We start from the raw sequence: 22667 nt of genomic DNA on the forward strand, positions 1-22667 counted from the left end.
AATGCAATGATTGCATAACAAAGGATCGTTAACGAGGTGACAGGACCAAAAAAATTCTAAATTATTCTATGAACAAATAACTAGATGCGTAGAACATCGAAAATAATGGTCGTAATTTTATGAAAATTTGACACCCACGATTTCCTTGAAGAAAGGGGAACAAACTGACCCTCGGTGGAGATCTAAAGGAACACGCAACGACAGAATGTTTTTACACGAAAAAGGGAAATTAATGCATACTGTGTATATGATCTCAGAGGCGGTGTTATCATCCTTCGCGCTCTTTTTTATAAGAACTATTCTAAAAGAACACGAGGCTCAATTTCAGCAAACCGTTGAAAATTTCGGGTCCTTGCACAAATTTAAATGTAAATGTTTCAGCGTGGCTGTTTAAGGGGTTTCGGAATGTTAGCTCAAATTAGTGTACCACGAGTAAACAAGAAACAAATTGTTGTCTACTTCCTATCAAACAATAAACTTAATGTGATTGTCAAATCCAAAGTATCTAAGCAAGACGTACTTTTTCAGAAGCGTAGAAAAAGGGCTTAAGAGGTGATTACAACACTAATAGACATTTAGGGCTGGATATTTCAACCGCAGAGCGGATATGTCAGAAAAATCAAATCCATTTTTTATTTGAAATTATTTACTTAAGAAAAATCACTTCTGATTGATAGTGGTAGCATGATAATGATTTTGATAAACAAACTAATCAGACAATTATAGGATTGACCTTTCTGAGATGTCATATCAAATCTGTCTGATTGACTAAATCATCCTTTGAGTTTGTTTTATTTGACTCCAAACAACTCTTAGTCTAGATTGGAAAGCTGTTATTAAAAATCTTACCCTCTAGAGAGAGCTATTAGCGAGTTTATTTATTCGAGATAAATCGAGGGGGACGGTATAAAGCAAAGTTGACATGTCTTACAAAATCACCGTCCACTTTGCTCGACTAGAGCCGTACATCAATTATCGACTGTTTTATATCATTTCACTTACCGTCGCCCTCGATATCCTCCGATACATTAAACTCGGTATTACTTTATTTCTAACCGTTTCCTTTTATTATGAATTCCTGCTCCAAGTTTGATCTAGGAAGAACCCATTTTGTATCAACGTGGTACAAAGATTGCAAAGTTCGTGAACTCGAAAAATATATTCGAAACAGTTTTATTGAAAACCAAACTATGACAAATCAACTTATGTGGGGAACACAAAAGAAAGAATCGGAAATCGAAAGTGATATTTTACCAAGAAAAGCTATTCAAAATCTTGATTAAACTACTTTTTATGTAGTTGCACGGTGTTGAACCCCATTTGATTGCTGATTTTACAGATTTCATAGAATATAGCGTTTTTCGGATCTAATTTTCGCAATGGAATTAAAAGTGCAAAAATTAGTTCCCTTAAGGTAGAGCAGGGTTAGGCAAGCCCAACGAATAGCCTTAATTTCTCCTGAGCTGTCTGTTTGGCGCTTTATATAGGTACTATTCATTGAGATAGCAATAGATATTATCAAAATCGATCGTTATCGCTCGAATTTTCTCACGTTTTTATTTTTGAAATAATTTTTTGGAATCTGAGACTAAAACGAACAAATACTCAATAAATACTTTAGAATGATTTCTATATCTGAGAGTTTTCAAAGAATTCTTACAAAGGGAGCTTGTTAAAATTTAATCGAAGGAGCCGTTCAGATCGATACTTCTCGTTTTAAAAAATAGCTGAAAATGAAGAATGAGTGAAGAATACACAAGAAAGGGAAAAGAAAGATTATATTAAAGAATTATAAGACCGAAGAAACAAAAGGACTCTAAAGTAATATTAATGGGGAGAAAAATCAAAATAAAGCCGTATTTATCAAAATATTATAATAACAATAAAAGAAGAAAAACCCGCATGGATTTCTGTTCCATTTATCTCAGCCATCAGTTCACCGTACGGAAAATTCTCACGCTGGGAATAAAAGAATTGTCATTGTGGTTTGTGATAAAAAACGAAGAAATGATAAAATAGAACTAAAAAATAAAGGAAAATGGTGCTAAAAGAAGAATACCCCACCTGAGATATTCGATAAAAAGTCGACAGAAAACTATTCAAAAGCGCGCCACTAAATTCAATTTAGGGGTTTTAGAACATAATTTAAAAATCATAAACAAGATACTTTTCAATGAAGTAAGAAGAAAGAAGAATATTATTTTTTGTGAAAGCAAACTTGAAACATCACTAAGCAGGTGATTGAAGAAAACCCAGCAGGAGAGAGCAACCCAGAGAAGTTGATTCTAAAACGTGAAGAACCATTATCTCTCGCACTTGTCCGCTATCAACAAGTCAACATTCAATTGGGAGGATTTATCATAATTATACGATCATTTGGTACCAAAAAAACAAAAATGAGTATCTCAACAATCATCATATTTCTACTCGCTCTACAATTTGGTTTTCTCGGAGCATCATTACCTGAAAATAAACTAACCTTCATCAATCACGACCACTCAACAATCAAACTACGACCATCGACGTGGAAACACAACGAAGGTTATTTTCAATTCCACATCAAAGTGAACCAAGAAGATGGTACTGTAATCACTATCATCAATAAAAATAAACAAGTATTCACATTGACCGTCAGCTCTGGTAAATTACAAACGAGTCATCCCCAAAAGGTTCCACTGAACAACCAAGTGGTAACTAACAAATGGAATCAAATCAAACTCCTGCATAACAGCGACAACAACTTGGTGCAACTTCACGTTAATGGAGAGTCGGCTTTTAGTTTGGACGACCAACAATGGGGAATACCGCAATGGGATGAAGTATGGCTGGGAGCATACAGGGATGTCAACAGTGAAAAATCGAATTCAAGGTTTGTTACTTAAATGTCTCTCTATCTTCTAAGCAATCTTTGAATTTAGCCAGGTTACATTGCGAGTTTGTTACCAATTTGGTCTATTTGAGGACAAAAATTAGTTTCTTATCAATTTCCTATGACGTGATTTCCGGCAATCTAAGATCACAGTTCGGTGACACAGAATCGCACTTCTTATAAAAATTTATTTCGCCCGGTTGGTTAAACAAACCTGATCGATCCTAGCAATCACGGTAATATTCAATTTAGTTCCCATTGCATTTTACAATCGAATTTCAATTGATCGATTGTATTCAATTGATTCTATCATCGGCTCGATGGTTGTAGGTAAAACTTTCAATTCTGCACTAACTGCACTTAACTAAAATTAAACACTTTTCTTTAAATCTTAGTTTCATCGGATGCTTGAAACTATCGAATCATCACCGTATTCCTCACATCAATCATTTGATCGAACGAAGAGGTCTGGTACTAGATGATTGCATTGACACATGCGCAGTACAAATGTGTCAAAATGGCGGCACGTGCGTCAATAACTACCGAAATGTCACGTGCGACTGCATGGGAACGGGCTTCGAGGGGGTCACATGTGAAAAAGGTGAGATGAAAATGAACTTGAATTGTAAACTTCCAAGTGATTCATAGTATGATGCCATGTTCATACATAAATCGAATGCTTTATATTGCTGAGTGAGGCATATGGATATAAGTATACTATATTAAAAACTAAGTGACATTTGATAGATCAACACAAAAAGATAAGGTCAAAATCGTAATATCATGTTTTTCATAATCGAACCTGAATCTTAAAAATCCTATTCATACTTCATCTACAGAGGCAGCAACTTACTCTCTGAAAAAGAACGAAAAAATAGAAATGTTGAAGTTACCTGAAGTCGTCACTCGATCCTCCACACCATCAACCATCAAGTCATTGCACATGCGCATTCGAACCAGCCAACCGAATGGTGTTATATTTCAATTTACTAATCTGCTAAAAGAAGCGATAAAGATGGAGTTACATGACGGCATATTGAATGTCAAAGTAAACACTGTTAGAGGTAAGATATTAACGGCGTCTTTAAGAATGCCGATTGTTTTTAGAGTCACCAGTGTCGTTTAACTAAGACTTAATCCAGTTAGGTAAGAGTTTTGACAATTTCTAGTCTTCCTTATAAAACAACAAACTTAAGCAAGCTATTGTCTTATTGTCTTTGAAAAACGTACTTGACTTTTGCCATTTCGAGACTTGTCAGAAGAATGAAATAATCATAATTTTAAATTTCAGATAAATATTCAACAAGTATTGGGAATAACCTCCATGATAACCAATGGCATTCCATAACGTTGACCATCAAAAGTGATGAAATTCAAGTATCCATGGACCAACACCTCAAAAATGAGATCTTCAAAGCAACAAATGGTGGTACAGCACTTGCTGCTCATCATAAGCCATCGATCGTGATTGGCGGAGCAGATTATGTTGGATGTTTACAACAAATCTATTTCAATGGTTTTGATATTATCGATTCTCTATTGAGCAAAGGGAAATATTTCGAAGCGAAAGGTGGAAAACCAAAATGTGAAAAATGAATGATTGAAATGTAACGAGTAAAGTAAAATGTATAAATGCATTGCGTGAAGATCGGAGGCCAATCGATCGAATAACCGCTTATAAAAAAGTTTGATCATAAATCACAAACGGGACTATGTCAAATTGATAACGGTTTTTTTTGTTCCGGCTATTTCAGAATATGTTAGCACAAAGCGGAAGATTTCGTGTGTGAGAAATTACCAAAATTTTCACTGTAAACTTATCAGAGAGGAAAATTTCAAAGGTCCGGAGGTAAATTTGGGCTTATTGGATGCTTGTCCACGTAGAATCGGAGGTCCATTATAAAAAATGTTTCTCCTTCACTCTTTCCGAATAATTCTTTCCGAAGAATTCTTTCTGGAAGAGCCCTTAAAAAAAACATATTTAATTGTCCGCTATAATGCGAGGCATTATTGTCGACCTCCTAAAAAGGGTCAAAAACGATTCACAAAGAAGAATGATACAAAAGATGGCATTCGGGTAGAAATCAATGAGGAGACTGACATTTAAAAGTCTCAAAAAATCTATCTTATAAAACTATATAAAAATATGCCAGTGACATCTCATCCGCTCGATGGAGACAATTGATACCATATGATATGATATTTAAAATGTGTATATAAATTCTATGAGGTTGTTGATTTGATAGGTTTAATTTATTGACTTTTGTGAATATTCAAATATCGCTTTATACTGATTTAGAACTTGCTGCTGCATCTACTCAAACTCCATTCTTTGAGATGTAAACCTTTTGAATACCACCAAATGCACAGTTATAATCAGACAGTGGCACTCTTGAAGTACTTGACAAGACAAGTAGATTGATGTAAAAGTTTTTGACAGTCTTGCCAAGTGTCATCGATCACTGTAATAAGTTCTTCAGCTTGCTGACGTAAACCTTCGTGTTTTGGAACCAGGTCCCCGTGTAACTAAAAAAAGAGAGAGGAATGATCAGTGGTAAGAACAGAATTACTGAGTGAAGCCGAAAGGGTACCTTAACCAATGCGTGGTGGGAAAACATTTCTCAAAAGATTCAGGAGAATATAGCATTGTTTTTAAGAAATGACTTTTCACGAAGAAAAGCGACCCAGCGAAATTTCGAGATTAGATACTTCAGAGGGCAACTTTATTGGTTTGTTTTTTAAAGCATGCATCTTTTGATGTGAATATCCGAGAACGCCCTAACGCCCCTACCTTTTCAGCACCCCTACTAAAAAAAACCCGGCCTTTCACCCATCCTGCCAGTTTCAAACTGACAAACGAAGTGATTCGATTACACAGCTGACATCTCCCTGACGTGACCCTCTCATGCGTGAAAGACAGAGAAGTGTTGAAAAAGCGTACCTTTAACGCTTCAAATACTTACTTTCAAAAACAAAGTGATATAAGCTTGAACGAGTTCATAATATTTTCCAGACTTTAATAATATGACGAAGGCTTTGAATAAGTCCACTAAACCATCTATAGTACCATTCATCTCAGGACCTAACATGCGGAATTCTGCTTCGATATCTGACGGTCCCATCTCTTTCAATAACTCGACCAAAGGTGTACCTAAAATCAAATAATGGTGATAAAAACCTGACACCAAGAGGATCGTTTATGTTTGAGATTGAACTCGAATAAGTTTTCTTGTCCCTTAAGTTAACAATGCCTTATAAACCTTACTTCATAACTTTCCTAAAATCGAACAAATTTTTGTTTCCAATCCGAGTTGAAGTTATAGAGACTCAACTACTGTAGTCTTCAAAGTTGTGTCATACAAAGCAACTTTAAAATAAAGACTTAATCAATTGCTTTAAAAAGTAAAAGGAACATGAGCATGTATTTGAAATATGTTCTAAATCTTGAACATAGAGTTGGGGCTTCCCAAAAGTATCATCTACTTTAACTTTACAATATGCTCTTATGAATTATGAATTTTCATCCACTTACAAGTTTCTGGATCTTTTGCTAATATCCTCAATAAGATGGAGTTCGATTCGAAGTTTTTATTGGATAGTATACGACTTTTGTCAACGTTCTACAAAAAATAATAAGTTGCTCTTTTACCTGTTGACCGAGAAAGGGATCAGTATAGGAGAAAGACTCGAGGAAAAAATTAATAATGTTTCACAAAAATCTATTTTAACATTCTCCATATAAATCAAACATTCGAAAAAGTTGCAAAGTAGAATAGGCGTTAATTGCGTAGAAAAAACGCGGGTGACGTCTAGTAAAGGCTACTGATCATTTATCTCTTTATTTTAGTAACATTTAGTAACACAAGAAAACCATAATAATTACCTCCGCTTTTTCGTCGTCTTTTTGAATATCAAACTTAGTTTCCAATCCAGCAACACTTGGGAGAAAGAAAGGTGCTGCTTTGGGTTTTTTGGGCGGCTCTTTTGGCTTGTTGCGTAGCTGAAAGATAAAGGAAATCAACGATCGCGTAATGTAATTTGTTAAGATTCCAATGTATTAATCGATTGTGTAACTCATTTAAAGAACACAGTTGTATTTCTAAGTTTTCCCTCGTATTATACTTCCCTACTGCTACCTGTTCCAGATAAACGCCCCACCTAGAGGGGAGGCGTTATTCGAAGGGGGCGTTTAATCGAAGTAATATGGTATAATAATAAACGAAACACAAATTGATACCTTAATTAGATCGAGGTTGACGAGATTTTTCCACCGTGAATCAGGTAACATGGACAGAGTGACAAGCTCTTCACTTAATTGTCCAGGTGTGATATAATCTGTTAACTCTTCTTCATTGACTTCGTTCGTTTCGATTGATTCTTCTCCTTCCATGTCTTCGGTGCCGCCTGAATGGAATTATTAACATAATGGTCATTAGCTTTATGTAAACCCTTGAGGTAGTTTCTCAAACTCAAAACCACAATTTTTGTTTGGTGTTATTAGGAAAAAGGGTGCTCTAATGACAGCAGTACTTGTTATGGTGCTGCCTAAATGTGTTACCCACAACCACCGTGCGAATCGGGTACCACTTTCCTAAAACTACGATTAAAGATGATAGTGGATATTCCTTAGTCATGAGGTTGATTTTTAGACATTAGGTCAACATTTATAATTGGTAAGGTTCACATTTTTTCAGTTCATTCTCATCAAAAAGAGAAATAGTAGCAATATTTGAAAAAATTCATCCAAATAGATCTCAATTTGAAGATAATGTAAGCAAACCATATGCTTTAGGAGTTTTTTCATTTTTTCATTTTTTGGTCAATCTAATAGACAGTGAAAGAACGAACGAAAACAAAAATTTCCGTAAATCAACAAAATTGAAATCTTTACTTGATGATTTTCTTGAAAGAATAGTCGAGATGTCATTACCTTGTTCATCAACTATAGTTTGAGGAAGTGAGATTGTCGAAGGTTGAAAATCGTTTGGTAACGGTGTTGGATAACCTCCAGAGTATTTTATTTTATTTGCCCTGAAGTGAGAAATTAAAAGAATAAAGTGATTACCTTCGGGACGGGTTTTTGGATGTGAAATTAGTTATCTCCTATCAATCTCAACCATCTTCAAAGACTTACCATAAAAAATAATACAAACGACAGCGACAGCGATCTTAATCTAATAGCGAACTTTAAAGGTGAGAACCAGAGTGAGATTCAAACGAAAGATTTTCGCTTCACTAAAGCACTGGTTTGTTGTGGACATAAATATCACTATCACTTCAAGAAATATTTCACGATTTCCTTCGGACTCACTTTGGTTAAAAAAATGAAAACTCATGAAAGTTCTTACCATAAGAATATTCCAACATTATCTTGGTGAGTAGAGGCAAGCATTTCTCCGGACGGTGAAAAAGCGACGCTTGTAGGTGCCTCTTCCACAAGAAAACAGTCTATCAACCTACGACAAAAGAAACAAGATCGATTGTGTCGGCATGTTTAAAAGATCAGATGTGATTTTTGATTGACTGTATCAAATGGAGACGATAGATCTCATTTCAAAAAATTGATTATTGTTATATTCTATCATATCAAAGATAAGGTGGAACACGATATGACGTCACATGACGTCAATAGAAAAGACAATAAAAAATTGACGTCAAATAACAACTTCTAAAAACTAACGTCCAGAAAAAGGAAAGTAAAATAGAATTCCATTTCAAGCTAAGCAAAGATCAAAGAGGTAAGTAATCAGCTTTTTTACATGGCGTGTGCACTGAATTTCGGTTTGTCTTCTCCCTCTAAAGTAGTTTGATGGAAGACCTGAGAAAACAGAGGTCGTTAGAACTGCAAGAAGAAAAAGAAAAGGGGACATAGGTGGGTGAAGTGAAAGTGTTCAAATATACTTTTTCACAGCTAAAAGCGAACGTACACAACAATTTTGGTTAGTCTTTTCTTCTCCTTCTTTAGAAGTTCGAAGGAAGATCTGAGAAAACAGAGGTCGTTAGAACTGAAAGAGGGAAAAGAAAAGAAGACAGAGGTGGGTGAAGTGAAAGAGTTCAAATACACTCTTTTACAGCTAAAAGCGAACGTGCACATCGATTTTGGTTAGTCTTTCCTTCTCCCTCTAAAGTAGTTCGAGGGGAAGGCCTGAGAAGACAGAGGTCGTAAGAACTGCAAGAGAGGAAAGAAAAGGGACATAGGTGGGTGAAGTGAAAGAGTTCAAATATACTCTTTTACAGCTAAATGCGAACGTGCACATCAATTTTGGTAAGTCTTTTCTTCTCCTTCTTTAGCAGTTTGAAGGAAGACCTGAGAAAACAGAGGTCGTCAGAACTGCAAGAAGGGAAAGAAAAGGGGACAGAGGTGGGTGAAGTGAAAGAGTTCAAATACACTCTTTTACAGCTAAAAGCGAACGTGCACATCAAATTTTCGTTAGTCTTTTCTTCTCCTTCTTTAGCAGTTTGAAGTAAGACCTGAGAAAACAGAGGTCGTTAGAACTGCAAGAAGGGAAAGAAGAGGGGACAGAGGTGGGTGAAGTGAAAGAGTTCAAATACACTCTTTTACAGCTAAAAGCGAACGTGCACATCAATTTTGGTTAGTCTTTTCTTTTCCTTCTTTAGCAGTTTGAAGTAAGACCTGAGAAAACAGAGGTCGTAAGAACTGCAAGAAGGGAAAGAAAAGGGGACAGAGGTGGGTGAAGTGAAAGAGTTCAAATACACTCTTTTACAACTAAAAGCGAACGTGCAAATCAATTTTGGTTAGTCTTTTCTTCTCCTTCTTTAGCAGTTTGAAGTAAGACCTGAGAAAACAGAGGTCGTTAGAACTGCAAGAAGGGAAAAAAGAGGGGACAGAGGTGGGTGAAGTGAAAGAGTTCAAATACACTCTTTTACAGCTAAAAGCGAACGTGCACATCAATTTTGGTTAGTCTTTTCTTTTCCTTCTTTAGCAGTTTGAAGTAAGACCTGAGAAAACAGAGGTCGTAAGAACTGCAAGAAGGGAAAGAAAAGGGGACAGAGGTGGGTGAAGTGAAAGAGTTCAAATACACTCTTTTACAGCTAAAAGCGAACGTGCAAATCAATTTTGGTTAGTCTTTTCTTCTCCTTCTTTAGCAGTTTGAAGGAAGACCTGAGAAAACAGAGGTCGTTAGAACTGCAAGAAGGGAAAGAAAAGGGGACAGAGTTGGGTGAAGTGAAAGAGTTCAAATACACTCTTTTACAGCTAAAAGCGAACGTGCACATCAATTTTGGTTAGTCTTTTCTTCTCCCTCTAAAGTAGTTCGAAGGGAAGACCTGAGAAAACAAAGGTCGTAAGAACTGCAAGAGGGGAAATAAAAGGGGACAGAGGTGGGTGAAGTGAAAGAGTTCAAATACACTCTTTTACAGCTAAAAGCGAACGTGCACATCGATTTTGGTTAGTCTTTTCTTCTCCCTCTAAAGTAGTTCGAAGGGAAGACCTGAGAAAACAGAGGTCGTAAGAACTGCAAGAGGGGAAAGAAAAGGAGACAGAGGTGGGTGAAGTGAAAGAGTTCAAATACTCTCTCTTACAGCTAAAAGCAAGCGTGCACATCAATTTTGGTTAGTCTTTTCTTCTCCCTCTAAAGTAGTTCGATGGAAAGACCTGAGAAAACAGAGGTCGTAAGAACTGCAAGAGGGGAGAGAAAAGGGGACAGAGGTGGGTGAAGTGAAAGAGTTCAAGTACACTCTTTTACAGCTAAAAGCGAACGTGCACATCAATTTTGGTTAGTCTTTCCTTCTCCCTCTAAAGTAGTTCGAAGGGAAGGCCTGAGAAGACAGAGGTCGTAAGAACTGCAAAAGGGGAAAGAAAAGGGGACAGAGGTGGGTGAAGTGAAAGAGTTCAAATACACTCTTTTACAGCTAAAAGCGAACGTGCACATCAATTTTGGTTAGTCTTTTCTTCGGCTTCGTTAGCAGTTTGAAGGGAAGACCTGAGAAAACAAAGGTCGTAAGAACTGCAAGAAGGGAAAGAAAAGGGGACAGAGGTGGGTGAAGTGAAAGAGTTCAAATACACTCTTTTACAGCAAAATGCGAACGTGCACATCAATTTTGGTTAGTCTTTTCTTCTCCTTCTTTAGCAGTTTGAAGGAAGACCTGAGAAAACAGAGGTCGTTAGAACTGCAAGAAGGGAAAAAAAGGGGACAGAGGTAGGTGAAGTGAAAGAGTTCAAATACACTCTTTTACAGCTAAAAGCGAACGTGCACATCAATTTTGGTTAGTCTTTTCTTCTCCTTCTTTAGAAGTTCGAAGGAAGACCTGAGAAAACAGAGGTCGTTAGAACTGAAAGAGGGAAAAGAAAAGGGGACAGAGGTGGGTGAAGTGAAAGAGTTCAAATACACTCTTTTACAGCTAAAAGCGAACGTGCACATCAATTTTGGTTAGTCTTTTCTTCTCCTTCGTTAGCAGTTTGAAGGGAAGACCTGAGAAAACAAAGGTCGTAAGAACTGCAAGAAGGGAAACAAAAGGGGACAGAGGTGGGTGAAGTGAAAGAATTCAAATACACTCTTTTACAGCTAAAAGCGAACGTGCACATCAATTTTGGTTAGTCTTTTCTTCTCCTTCTTTAGAAGTTCGAAGGAAGACCTGAGAAAACAGAGGTCGTTAGAACTGCAAGAAGGGAAAGAAAAGGGGACAGAGGTGGGTGAAGTGAAAGAGTTCAAATATACTCTTTCACAGCTAAAAGCGAACGTGCACATCAATTTTGGTTAGTCTTTTCTTCTCCTTCGTTAGCAGTTTGAAGGGAAGACCTGAGAAAACAAAGGTCGTAAGAACTGCAAGAAGGGAAAGAAAAGGGGACAGAGGTGGGTGAAGTGAAAGAGTTCAAATACACTCTTTTACAGCAAAAAGCGAACGTGCACATCAATTTTGGTTAGTCTTTTCTTCTCCTTCTTTAGCAGTTTGAAGGAAGACCTGAGAAAACAGAGGTCGTTAGAACTGCAAGAAGGGAAAGAAAAGGGGACAGAGGTGGGTGAAGTGAAAGAGTTCAAATACACTCTTTTACAGCTAAAAGCGAACGTGCACATCAATTTTGGTTAGTCTTTTCTTCTCCTTCTTTAGCAGTTTGAAGTAAGACCTGAGAAAACAGAGGTCGTTAGAACTGCAAGAAGGGAAAGAAAAGGGGACAGAGGTGGGTGAAGTGAAAGAGATCAAATATACTCTTTTACAGCTAAAAGCGAACGTGCACGTCAATTTTGGTTAGTCTTTTCTTCTCCTTCTTTAGCAGTTTGAAGGGAAGACCTGAGAAAACAGAGGTCGTTAGAACTGAAAGAAGGGAAAGAAAAGGGGACAGAGGTGGGTGAAGTGAAAGAGTTCAAATATACTCTTTCACAGCTAAATGCGAACGTGCACGTCAATTTTGGTTAGTCTTTTCTTCTCCTTCTTTAGCAGTTTGAAGGAAGACCTGACAAAACAGAGGTCGTTAGAACTGCAAGAAGGGAAAGAAAAGGGGAGATAGGTGGGTGAAGTGAAAGAGTTCAAATACACTCTTTTACAGCTAAAAGCGGACGTGCACATCAATTTCGGTTAGTCTTTTCCTCTCCCTCTAAACCAGTTCGAAGGGAAGACCTGAGAAGACAGAGGTCGTAAGAACTGCAAAAGGGAAAAGAAAAGGGGACAGAGGTGGGTGAAGTGAAAGAGTTCAAATACACTCTTTTACAGCTAAAAGCGAACGTGCACATCAATTTTGGTTAGTCTTTTCTTCGGCTTCGTTAGCAGTTTGAAGGGAAGACCTGAGAAAACAAAGGTCGTAAGAACTGCAAGAAGGGAAAGAAAAGGGGACAGAGGTGGGTGAAGTGAAAGAGTTCAAATACACTCTTTTACAGCAAAAAGCGAACGTGCACATCAATTTTGGTTAGTCTTTTCTTCTCCTTCTTTAGCAGTTTGAAGGAAGACCTGAGAAAACAGAGGTCGTTAGAACTGCAAGAAGGGAAAGAAAAGGGGACAGAGGTGGGTGAAGTGAAAGAGTTCAAATACACTCTTTTACAGCTAAAAGCGAACGTGCACATCAATTTTGGTTAGTCTTTTCTTCTCCTTCTTTAGCAGTTTCGAAGGAAGACCTGAGAAAACAGAGGTCGTTAGAACTGAAAGAGGAAAAAGAAAAGGGGACAGAGGTGGGTGAAGTGAAAGAGTTCAAATACACTCTTTTACAGCTAAAAGCGAACGTGCACATCAATTTTGGTTAGTCTTTTCTTCTCCTTCGTTAGCAGTTTGAAGGGAAGACCTGAGAAAACAAAGGTCGTAAGAACTGCAAGAAGGGAAACAAAAGGGGACAGAGGTGGGTGAAGTGAAAGAGTTCAAATACACTCTTTTACAGCTAAAAGCGAACGTGCACATCAATTTTGGTTAGTCTTTTCTTCTCCTTCTTTAGAAGTTCGAAGGAAGACCTGAGAAAACAGAGGTCGTTAGAACTGAAAGAGGGAAAAGAAAAGGGGACAGAGGTGGGTGAAGTGAAAGAGTTCAAATACACTCTTTTACAGCTAAAAGCGAACGTGCACATCAATTTTGGTTAGTCTTTTCTTCTCCTTCGTTAGCAGTTTGAAGGGAAGACCTGAGAAAACAAAGGTCGTAAGAACTGCAAGAAGGGAAAGAAAAGGGGACAGAGGTGGGTGAAGTGAAAGAGTTCAAATACACTCTTTTACAGCTAAAAGCGAACGTGCACATCAATTTTGGTTAGTCTTTTCTTCTCCTTCTTTAGCAGTTTGAAGTAAGACCTGAGAAAACAGAGGTCGTTAGAACTGCAAGAAGGGAAAGAAAAGGGGACAGAGGTGGGTGAAGTGAAAGAGTTCAAATACACTCTTTTACAGCTAAAAGCGAACGTGCATATACATTGTAGATTATTTTCAAGCACTATTATGAAATTTGGTCTTCATGAAAGGAAGGAAGTTTTCTGTTAGAGTAGTCTGGGTCAAAAAGAAGAAAGAAGTTTATGATTTCACTTTCTCTCTCTAAAGATATTTATCATATGTGACTCCCCAAGCGATTTGAAGTACACAAAAGTCCGATCGGCTAAAGCGGGTAAAAGACCGGTCTCATAGCGGGCGAAGAAAAATTTCAAGCGGCCTAACATTTTAGAAGATCGGCCATGAAGCGGCCAATGGAATTTTTCCAAGAACGGCCTCAAGGCCTCTATTAGAGGCTTTTTCTTGATCGAGAGACCGGCTAAGCGGCCAGCGGCCTATTTAGCGGCCAGAGTCCTATTTAGCGGCCAGCGGCCTATTTAGCGGCCAGCGTCCTATTTAGCGGGCAGCGTCCTATTTAGTGGCTTTCTTTAGGGATCTTCTCAAAGATATAATCGATTTTCGTTTATGAAGTTTGATTAATGACTCGACTATTTATTCTCCTATATTCAATTATTTTTAATCTTCCATATTCGATTAATTAATCCTTTTTCGCTTATATCTTTAGGGATCTTCTCAAAAATATAACCGAATTTCGGTAAAATGGTTTCGGTTAAATTCGGCTGTTTAACCGAATCGCTTCGGTAAAAAGTTTAACTAATTCGGTAAAAGTAATTGTTGAATTCGGCTTAAAGCTTGTGGAATTCGGTTAAAGTTTTACCGAATTTCGGCTATAAAGAATTTTACACTGTCTAGAATAATAACAGAGAATTCCACTGACTGAGACGGGGATATTAACAAAAGGATCGTTCGTGGTGAGACAGGGTTATCTTGAAAATTGTTCTTTTAACTACTTACATATTCTGAATTTGTTTATCTAGTATTTTTGAATAGCGAAATACTTTGCTCTCTTACATTTCTTTTCAAATCATAACAACGAACGAAGCAGAGTGCAGACTTTTACTAAATGTTTGTTTACATTGAGCTCCCTCTGCGTGCTTTCCTTCCTGTTATCACGTGAACTTTTACCAAAAATAGTGATGAAATACACTCCTTCTGAGTGTGTCTCTTTCTTTTCACGTGATTTTCACTTTTTCTCTCTCGCATTCTAAAAGTTGCATCAAGCATTCGAAACATCACAGATCAGGAGCTTGTGACAAATCAGGAGCTTATAAGAAAGCAAAGCCTGCAAGATGCCCTTTTGGAAGCTTTCCCCCTTCTCTACTGGGGAAGCAATCATTTCATTTTATTTTACAACATTTGATGGCTTCTTAGGTCCTTCTTTATTTCGAGCGCCCTCCCTTTTATCTTTTTTTTTGTTTTGCCCTTTTTGATTTCCGTTCTTGGAAAAATTCCATTGGCCGCTTCATGGCCGATCTTCTAAAATGTTAGGCCGCTTGAAATTTCTCTTCGCCCGCTATGAGACCGGTCTTTTACCCGCTTTAGCCGATCGGACTTTTGTGTACTTCAAATCGCTTGGGGAGTCACATATTTGTTAGCTAATTTTGTCCAAAATCCTTGGGGGATAAGCAGTTTTAAAGGTTGGGGGATGCCAAGAAGGGGGATCAGACCTCTTTCCGCACTATGGGGAAAGAAAAGGGGACAGAGGTGGGTAAACTGAAAGAGTGAAAAGGCTTCTTCTTTATTTAGTTACTTGGATGTTCACTTTCGTTTTAGATAAACAGTAAAGCAGTTATGAATGTTTTGGGTGAACAAATTCGAGAGATCATCACATTTTAGCTATACCCCATTAGAGTAGAATGTGGTACTTTACCTTCCGGTAGGGACATCCCATGTTTTGATCGTTCCATCGATTGATGAAGAAACTAACCAACGAGCATCTAAACTCCATGACTAAAGAATTTAGAAAAGTCTTGATGATAACATTTTATGGCGAAGTCAAACCTTTTCAAACAAAGAAAAAGGAAATTTGTGCTGCTTCTCCCAAAACTTCTCAAAGCAAGGTGGAAGAATTCATGTATCGACTAGATAAATTTCTGTCTAGAGTAGGAAAATTTGCAGCATCGTAAATATACCCCCAGAAGGTCTTTGTCCTCATTATATTACCATTCGACCTACTTACTATATCAGTGATGACATTTCTGTGACCAAAGAAGCTTCTGACGACTGCTTTTGTATCGATGTCATAGATCTGTATGGTGTAATCGTCAAATGCCACTGCCAACAATGAACTGAAATAAGAAAGTTACAGCGAAGTTCAGAAATGGTTATTTTAAAATCTGCTTTCGGTAGGTGTGCTCTTTGTTTAGCTTGGAAAGGTTTTCATTGAAGTTACATTTTCAAAGGCTAGTTTGAAAATGACAATTAGTTTGAAAATAGGAAGTACCTTTCTCTGTGAAGTTTACTGATTGCTACTGCACTTTCACATTGGACTACCGTATCCAAACAGAAATCTTTGAACCTCCAGAATTTGATCGTTTTATCAGCTGACGTTGAGATGAGAGCGAAATTTGCACTGCTGATGTGTAAACCACGTATTGTTTTTTCGTGAGCTGAAATGGTTAGATGAACAATTGATTAGTACAGCATAAAATTTATCAGTCGCAAAGGTTACTTAAGGGCTCTGACCATAGTGAATTTTTCATAATTGCCGTGTTTAAAATGTGTTTTCTGACTGATGTAATCAAAAAAACTATTGCATGTTATACATTTTCTGTTAAACAAACTATTCCTGAATCTGAAAATTCAAAAATTGCATTGAAAAAATTTGAAGAAGAAGAAAAGGAAGACTTTTGCGAGGAGGAGTATTTCAACTTTGAAGAGCTTAGTTTCGGCGAAGAAAAAACATTTTGAAAAATTTTTCGCAGTAGATGGTGTATCTTTTTTCGAACAATAAAATTTTTTGCGGAAAATTTTTGTAAATGCTTCTTTGTCTCCAAATCTTCAAAATAGTGGTTTTTCATCAATTTTTCATCTGGATTTTGCTTAAAAAAACAGTCATAACTTTTAACACATCGTTTTAGAAAAATTTTCCGCAAAATTTAAAATAGTTCAACTCTTTGCGGACAGTGTAAAGAAATTTTGAAACAAAAAAGTTAATTACCCATTAAAACTAAGCACTTTTTGTAAAAGAGGGTGATGCAACATATTATTAACATCTTTTTAAAGTTCGTAACGTCATTTTTGCAATTAAATTTTTAATTACTCTTAAGGGATGCGATTAAAAAGCAATTTATAAAGGCAATTCTTTGTTAAAAGTGTTAAGAAACCTGAAATATAACTTCTATGTTCAAATACCAAAATAAATTTTTGGACTATGGTCAGAGCCCTTAATGGGTTTCCATTACCGTTTCCATTTTTGAGAATAAACGAATGAGAATAATAATGATACGCCGGCGTCGGCTATATTCTACCGTGCGAGAAAAGATATTGGACGAGGCTTCGCCGGCGAACTTTTTATCAAAGCAAAGAAAGACAAAATCTGAATATACGATTTGAAATTGGCTTGGAATCAGCTTTTTATGACCACGTAAGTACATAAGACTTTTCGGCTATTAGAAACAATCTTCCTTTATGCCTTCATTTTGAAGTGAGGCAAAACCTGTTATAACCACTGACCTTTATATAACCCATACTGAAAAATCGTCAATAAATGATATCCAGTTTTATCAGTGAAGGAAGAAATTCTATCATCATATATTTCCCTAACACCCTGCCTGGAAATGTATAGGAAGTGAGAGGAAGTGTTCAATAACTTTCTCTCTCGCTTAAAGCCTCTGATGATCCAAGTATCGATTGTCGTCTGATGTAGAACAATAAACTCTGTATACAGTGTCCACATACTCTTTGGGTAAACTTAAGAAAAGAACAAACCTTTTACGCTACCACGGTCCAGCCCCGATTGCAAATTATATCGTTCAATCTGTCCGTTATCATATCCAATAACTGTAAAGTTGCCACAACTTGAGACATTGCAACACTAAAAAGAATGTAGAGAGAAAACACCATCCTTGTTATTAACGAGTTTATGTGTTTGTTAATCAGGATCTAGAAGCTAATAAATCAGAAGCCAACCGTCTCCTACACAGAAAATCTCCTCCACGGAAAAACACACACACATTAATTCGTTGAAATTAACGAGCGTTAGCGAGCGGAGTGCGACTCTTTTGGCAAACGCATGTGCGTAAGCAAAATTTACAAAATTTCAATGATATGCGGGCCCTAAAAATGGAAATTCAGTTTTTTTTCACCTTTTTTTTTCGTGTAGCCGCTATTCCAACATGTTTAGCCTCTGGAATGGTTCAACTTTGAAAATTTCGTGAAAATTAGCGTTTTTAAGAGAAGTCGTTGCAGTGTCAATCTTTCGCAAATTAAAAAAAAACCCACTTTCCCGCGGAAATAATTGACGTTTTTTGGTTTTTTGGGACCCTTGGGGCAAAAGGTACCTGTTGACCGCAAAAATTTCAAATTGGTGACCGTTTTAAGTTTATAGAAGACCTCTCACTGTATGACAGACTTCGTAAGATAGAAAGCTAGATTGGTCCACTGTACATAGTCTAGATAGTCTCTGACACTTACGAAGAGGGAGATTAATAAAGAATTGCATGAAAACTTACGTTTGCTACAATCTTTTGATTATCTTTGCTCTTGCATTTGAATGTGTATTTACCAATACATCGATTTTGTGAATTCCATGTGTGGGCTTTACCATGGCCCAAGTGACAGGTTACCACATTATCCCAGTCGTATGCTCTTGCAGATTCTGTTAAAAAGCATAATTACTAAAGTTTTTGTAGCAATAGGGTAACTTTTGGAACTAAATACCTGGGGCTTGTATAGTTGAGCCCGCTCTAATTAATTTATACAATCTGGGGTTTTCAAGATTAAAAAAATGCTTTTTTTAAGTAGCAAACATTTTGAGTGGCAACAAAGTTGATTTTTAACTGGTAAAAAGAGTTTGGCTTTTTAGTTTCAACACCTTTCCCTGAAATTTTAGTCTCAAAACCTTTCACTGAAATCAAGTTTTCCAGTTATTCCCTAATCAAAAATCTAGTAGAAACTATAATTGAAGCATGGTTACAGATTGTTTCCACAATTTTTTACACAGACGAGAGGTCATGGGTTCGTTTCCACTTAATTTGCTAAGAAAATGGGAAGCACATAATTGCAGAATTGAGAAGTTGACAATTTTGAATTATTTAAATTTCTCTTACCTGCTGCAATGCAAGTGATTGGTGGAAGTTTTAGTTGCGTAACTTCAACTCTCATGCTGTTTGCCCTGCTGATGACACTCCCTAAAAATAAATTCCTTTTTGTTTTAAACAATGTTTTTCCGTGTAATTACATGATTGAGAAATCATTTAACCGTTTATAATAAATGTGCACTCTATTGTGCCCCACTCCATGTGAAAATAAATCAGCAAAAATCTGTTTAAAGTCCATTCAGGCAGATCCAGAAGGTGTCCTTTTTAGATATCATGTCGAAACCATTTACTTTAGCAAAAAGAGTGTCAGACTTAAATATAAAGTTAATTTAAGAAACTAATGTAAAAATGAAACTAAAAATAAAAATGAATTATCGATCTTTGTAGAGATGGAGTGTTGTGACATTTAAAGATTCGGTTACCTTGACTGAGTTCTGTACATCCCAATCCTCTAACAATGGACGAATACCTCAGTGAACGATCTAGTCCTGAATAAAAGAGCATCGGATCGATAGCATTATAAAAGTATAGAAATTAATTTTTGGCAAGAAAAAAAAAGTCTTTTTTGAAAATAAAAAGATTGGTTATTTAACGCTAAACGCATATATGGATAGCAAACCATTTTCCTTCCTTACTTATTGTGTTGTCATGTTGTCAGAATATCTAATTTCCCAAGGACACATTTTATCTCATGGCATTCGAATCTCCAAGTTTAAGCACGACTTTATTAAGGTATCTCTATGAAACTAACCTCCCGTTAAAACAATATGCCCACGTTCTCCATAAAAATGTATTTTGGTTGGAGGTGAGCTATGTCCACTTAACTGTCTCAACAGTCTTGCACTTCCATCTGGGTTATCAAATATCCACATCTAAAGAGATATATTTGGTAAATTAAGCAAAATAGAATATATTTTACATGAATAGCCCAGAAATAAAGGACTTTTAGAAGTCTTCCAATGGCTTTCACAGCTCAGCTATCTTATGAACTGAATGTGACATGGAAAGGAGTTGAAACTCTTGGATAGTGGTACTAGCGCCTCAGACTTCTTGGTCAACACTCCATGAAAGTTGGGTAATGAAGCAAATAGTAGAACACAACAAGAAAATATGGTCTAATGTAAATGAGGAAAACTCGTGCATTTATAATGTGATGTGGTATTTTAACCCCTCCCTACAGGAGAGATCTACGTATACAAAAGGTTTTGTTAACTTCCTTGTAAGGAAACGCAGACAAAGGTTGAATTTTGGTTAGGTGACCAATCTCAATTCGCAATTCACAACCATTTAGCTTGTTATTGCCGACCCAAAAAAATATCAGCGTTTTGATTGGTCGAGGGCATCGAGATATTTGCGATATTTCATATTTCTCTAGTATGGAAATATGACCGCATTGACTTTTGGGGGACTGGGTAAGCGGCGGGAGAAAAATCAAAACAAAACAGCCGAAAAGAACTGACTTTCGGAGAAACTGACTTGGGAGTCAAAGGGAAAAATGCAACAACATTATTTTCAGATTAACTTTTACTTTGGAGTTCTTCCATAAAAGACACTAAAATCAAATCTGATGAACTAAGAAATTATAAAACTACTTGAGACCAGCCAAATATTTTCAGCTTTTGGTATAAAATTCGTCCGTGTGATAACCAAACAGTTTTTTATCAATGCATACAAAAAAAACTTGAGATTCTTGAATGTTTCCCAATAAGATTTCTCATAACATAGCAAGGGAAGTGAAATATCTTGTATTAAACCAAATGACGAGTGATTTTTATAAAAGTTCTTTCCTAATTCTCGTTCTCGACGAGGTACGTCCTTGAATTTTCAACTCAACAATCATTACATCTTCCTTCTAAAATTTGAAACATTTAAAGCTTGACGATAATCAAGAATGTATTCAAATTGTTTTACTCTTGAAAAAATATTGTTCTTTAACCATTATTACAAGCATACATTTCTATCATGGGACTCCTTTCCTCTTCTGCTATTCTTTTCCATATGCATCGAAACAAAAACATAGAAAAACAAGAAAAAGACTGAATGTTATCAATCTGATTAATCCAATGATAAAGGGTTTCTTCTCTATCGAAACAATACTGTACACCACCTGCATTTTGAATTATCAATCTAGAAACTTTCAAATACATCTCTGAAAAATCTGCAAATCTTCAAAACAAAACTTCTGGATCGAAAATGATCGAAAAATGCTTCTCTGGTTTGTTTTTGTGTGAATATTTTCGGTGGGAACAAATCGAATGATTTTTGTTCGAATCTAACGTTCGAATTAGATTTTCGAATGAAAACATTCGAAACTACACAGAAGAAAACTATAAAACAAAAACAAAAAGAAATTTTATCAGGACAATTTTTTTGAGTCGACAATAAATTAGTTATCTCATGACTTCTCGTGCAATACTTGATATTTTACTCGTTCCGAGATTTTACTGATATTTTTCCTCGCCTAAAGGCTCGGAAAAATATTACGGAAAAATCTCGGAACTCGTAAAATATATCTCGTATTGCACTCGAAGTCATGCGATAACTAGTACGTAACCTGACATTTTCATTAAACTGCGATAACTTCCCCAATTTCATTGACCTCTCTAATGTGCATTCTGTCCATGTAATTAAAAACAATGGGCAGAACTCCCAGATCAGGTTTGTTAAGAATTTGATATGGCATAGTGCTAAGTATGTGCCAGAGAGCCCCTGCAGTACCTTTATGTTTCAATCCAATATTTATGTCTGATAAAATCAATTTTATATTTCACCTTTAAAGAGTTGTCAGGACTTGAGGTGATCATTGTAGGTTGTCTTTGAAGAAATTTCATGCCACTGACAGAATTTACATGAGCATGTCTCAGGACAGTGATCAAACGTTTCTTCTCCAAGTCCCAGAAAGTCACATGACCAATAGTGCTTCCTGTTGCCATGACTGGTTGTCCGTCTGAAAATGATAAAGATAAAAAATTTAAAGATTGAAGAAAACTTTTGTCACCTTTTTTTACAGACAAAATGACTCTTCCTCTCACTTTTTGATTATTGAAAAAATTTTTACTAGGATAATTTGTTTCCATACCCCCTCATGACTTTTCTTATTAAGATTTTCTGATTAACCTGCTGCATATCAAATATTCTAGCTATTGGATTTTGAAAAGTTTTCAACTCATTCTTTTTGCAGACCTATGAGCATTTTGTGGGAAATAACTTTTCTACAATCTGGAGAAACCTTATGTATTTGTGGGAATGATTTGATAAGTGATCTAAATTTACAAAACATCATAACAGGTGCAAAAGCTTACCAGTTCTAAAGGCAATTGAGGTGATATTGCCAAAGTCTTGATGAAAAGACATTAATTTCTTTTCAAATTTGATATTATAAAGGATGACATGACCACTCTGTAGGCCTATCCCGATGACATCAATAGCTGGAGACTGAAAGAAAATATTCAACATTATCATTATGTAACAATTCTTGTTTTATCTGATTTTATAATTCTAACGATCAGATTAATAACACAAAGAGCTATGATATGGTTAAAGCCAAATAGTTTATTCTCAAAGATGAATAAGTTGTAGTAGAGGGTTGAAATCCTTTTTTGATTTGTTTATTTTTCAAATTTCTAAATCATACCTGTTCCATAACCACAACTGGTTCTTCCCAGCCTTTAAATTCGTGAATCATCTTGCTAAAGAAAAGAAAAATTTTTGTCAAGAGAACCTGAAAAGTTATGAAAAACTCATGCTACTGACGACACGTTTTTATGATGTGATATTTTACATTTA

The 22667-nt window shown here is 36.3% G+C and overlaps 3 protein-coding genes across 3 annotated transcripts in view; 1 reads left to right on the forward strand and 2 right to left on the reverse strand.

Moving 5' to 3' along the window:
• The window catches only part of LOC136810677 (protein inturned-like), a 101302-nt gene that overhangs the window by 32181 nt on the left and 46454 nt on the right, over positions 1-22667 (reverse strand). The window lies entirely within an intron of this gene.
• LOC136810679 (neurexin-1a-like) lies at positions 1939-4923 on the forward strand. Its single transcript, XM_067067256.1, has 4 exons — positions 1939-2869; positions 3265-3470; positions 3709-3933; positions 4161-4923. The coding sequence occupies exons 1-4, from the start codon at positions 2397-2399 to the stop codon at positions 4463-4465; spliced, it is 1209 nt and encodes a 402-aa protein (XP_066923357.1). The 5' UTR covers positions 1939-2396; the 3' UTR covers positions 4466-4923.
• Positions 4972-22667, reverse strand: part of LOC136810678 (WD repeat-containing protein 36-like) — a gene marked incomplete in the record, with an annotated part of 49598 nt that continues 31902 nt past the window's right edge. The window contains 18 exon segments of the mRNA XM_067067255.1: positions 4972-5395; positions 5833-6020; positions 6402-6489; positions 6753-6869; positions 7107-7273; positions 7800-7900; positions 8218-8325; positions 15491-15570; positions 15800-15908; positions 16064-16229; positions 17551-17656; positions 18294-18439; positions 18891-18971; positions 19304-19369; positions 19633-19753; positions 21653-21828; positions 22184-22316; positions 22516-22570. Coding sequence (XP_066923356.1) covers positions 5246-5395; positions 5833-6020; positions 6402-6489; positions 6753-6869; positions 7107-7273; positions 7800-7900; positions 8218-8325; positions 15491-15570; positions 15800-15908; positions 16064-16229; positions 17551-17656; positions 18294-18439; positions 18891-18971; positions 19304-19369; positions 19633-19753; positions 21653-21828; positions 22184-22316; positions 22516-22570 — 2158 coding nt within the window.

This window comes from Clytia hemisphaerica, unplaced genomic scaffold, assembly GCF_902728285.1.
Source record: "Clytia hemisphaerica strain Z4C2 unplaced genomic scaffold, Clytia hemisphaerica genome assembly, whole genome shotgun sequence".
NCBI classification, from domain to species: domain Eukaryota; kingdom Metazoa; phylum Cnidaria; class Hydrozoa; order Leptothecata; family Clytiidae; genus Clytia; species Clytia hemisphaerica.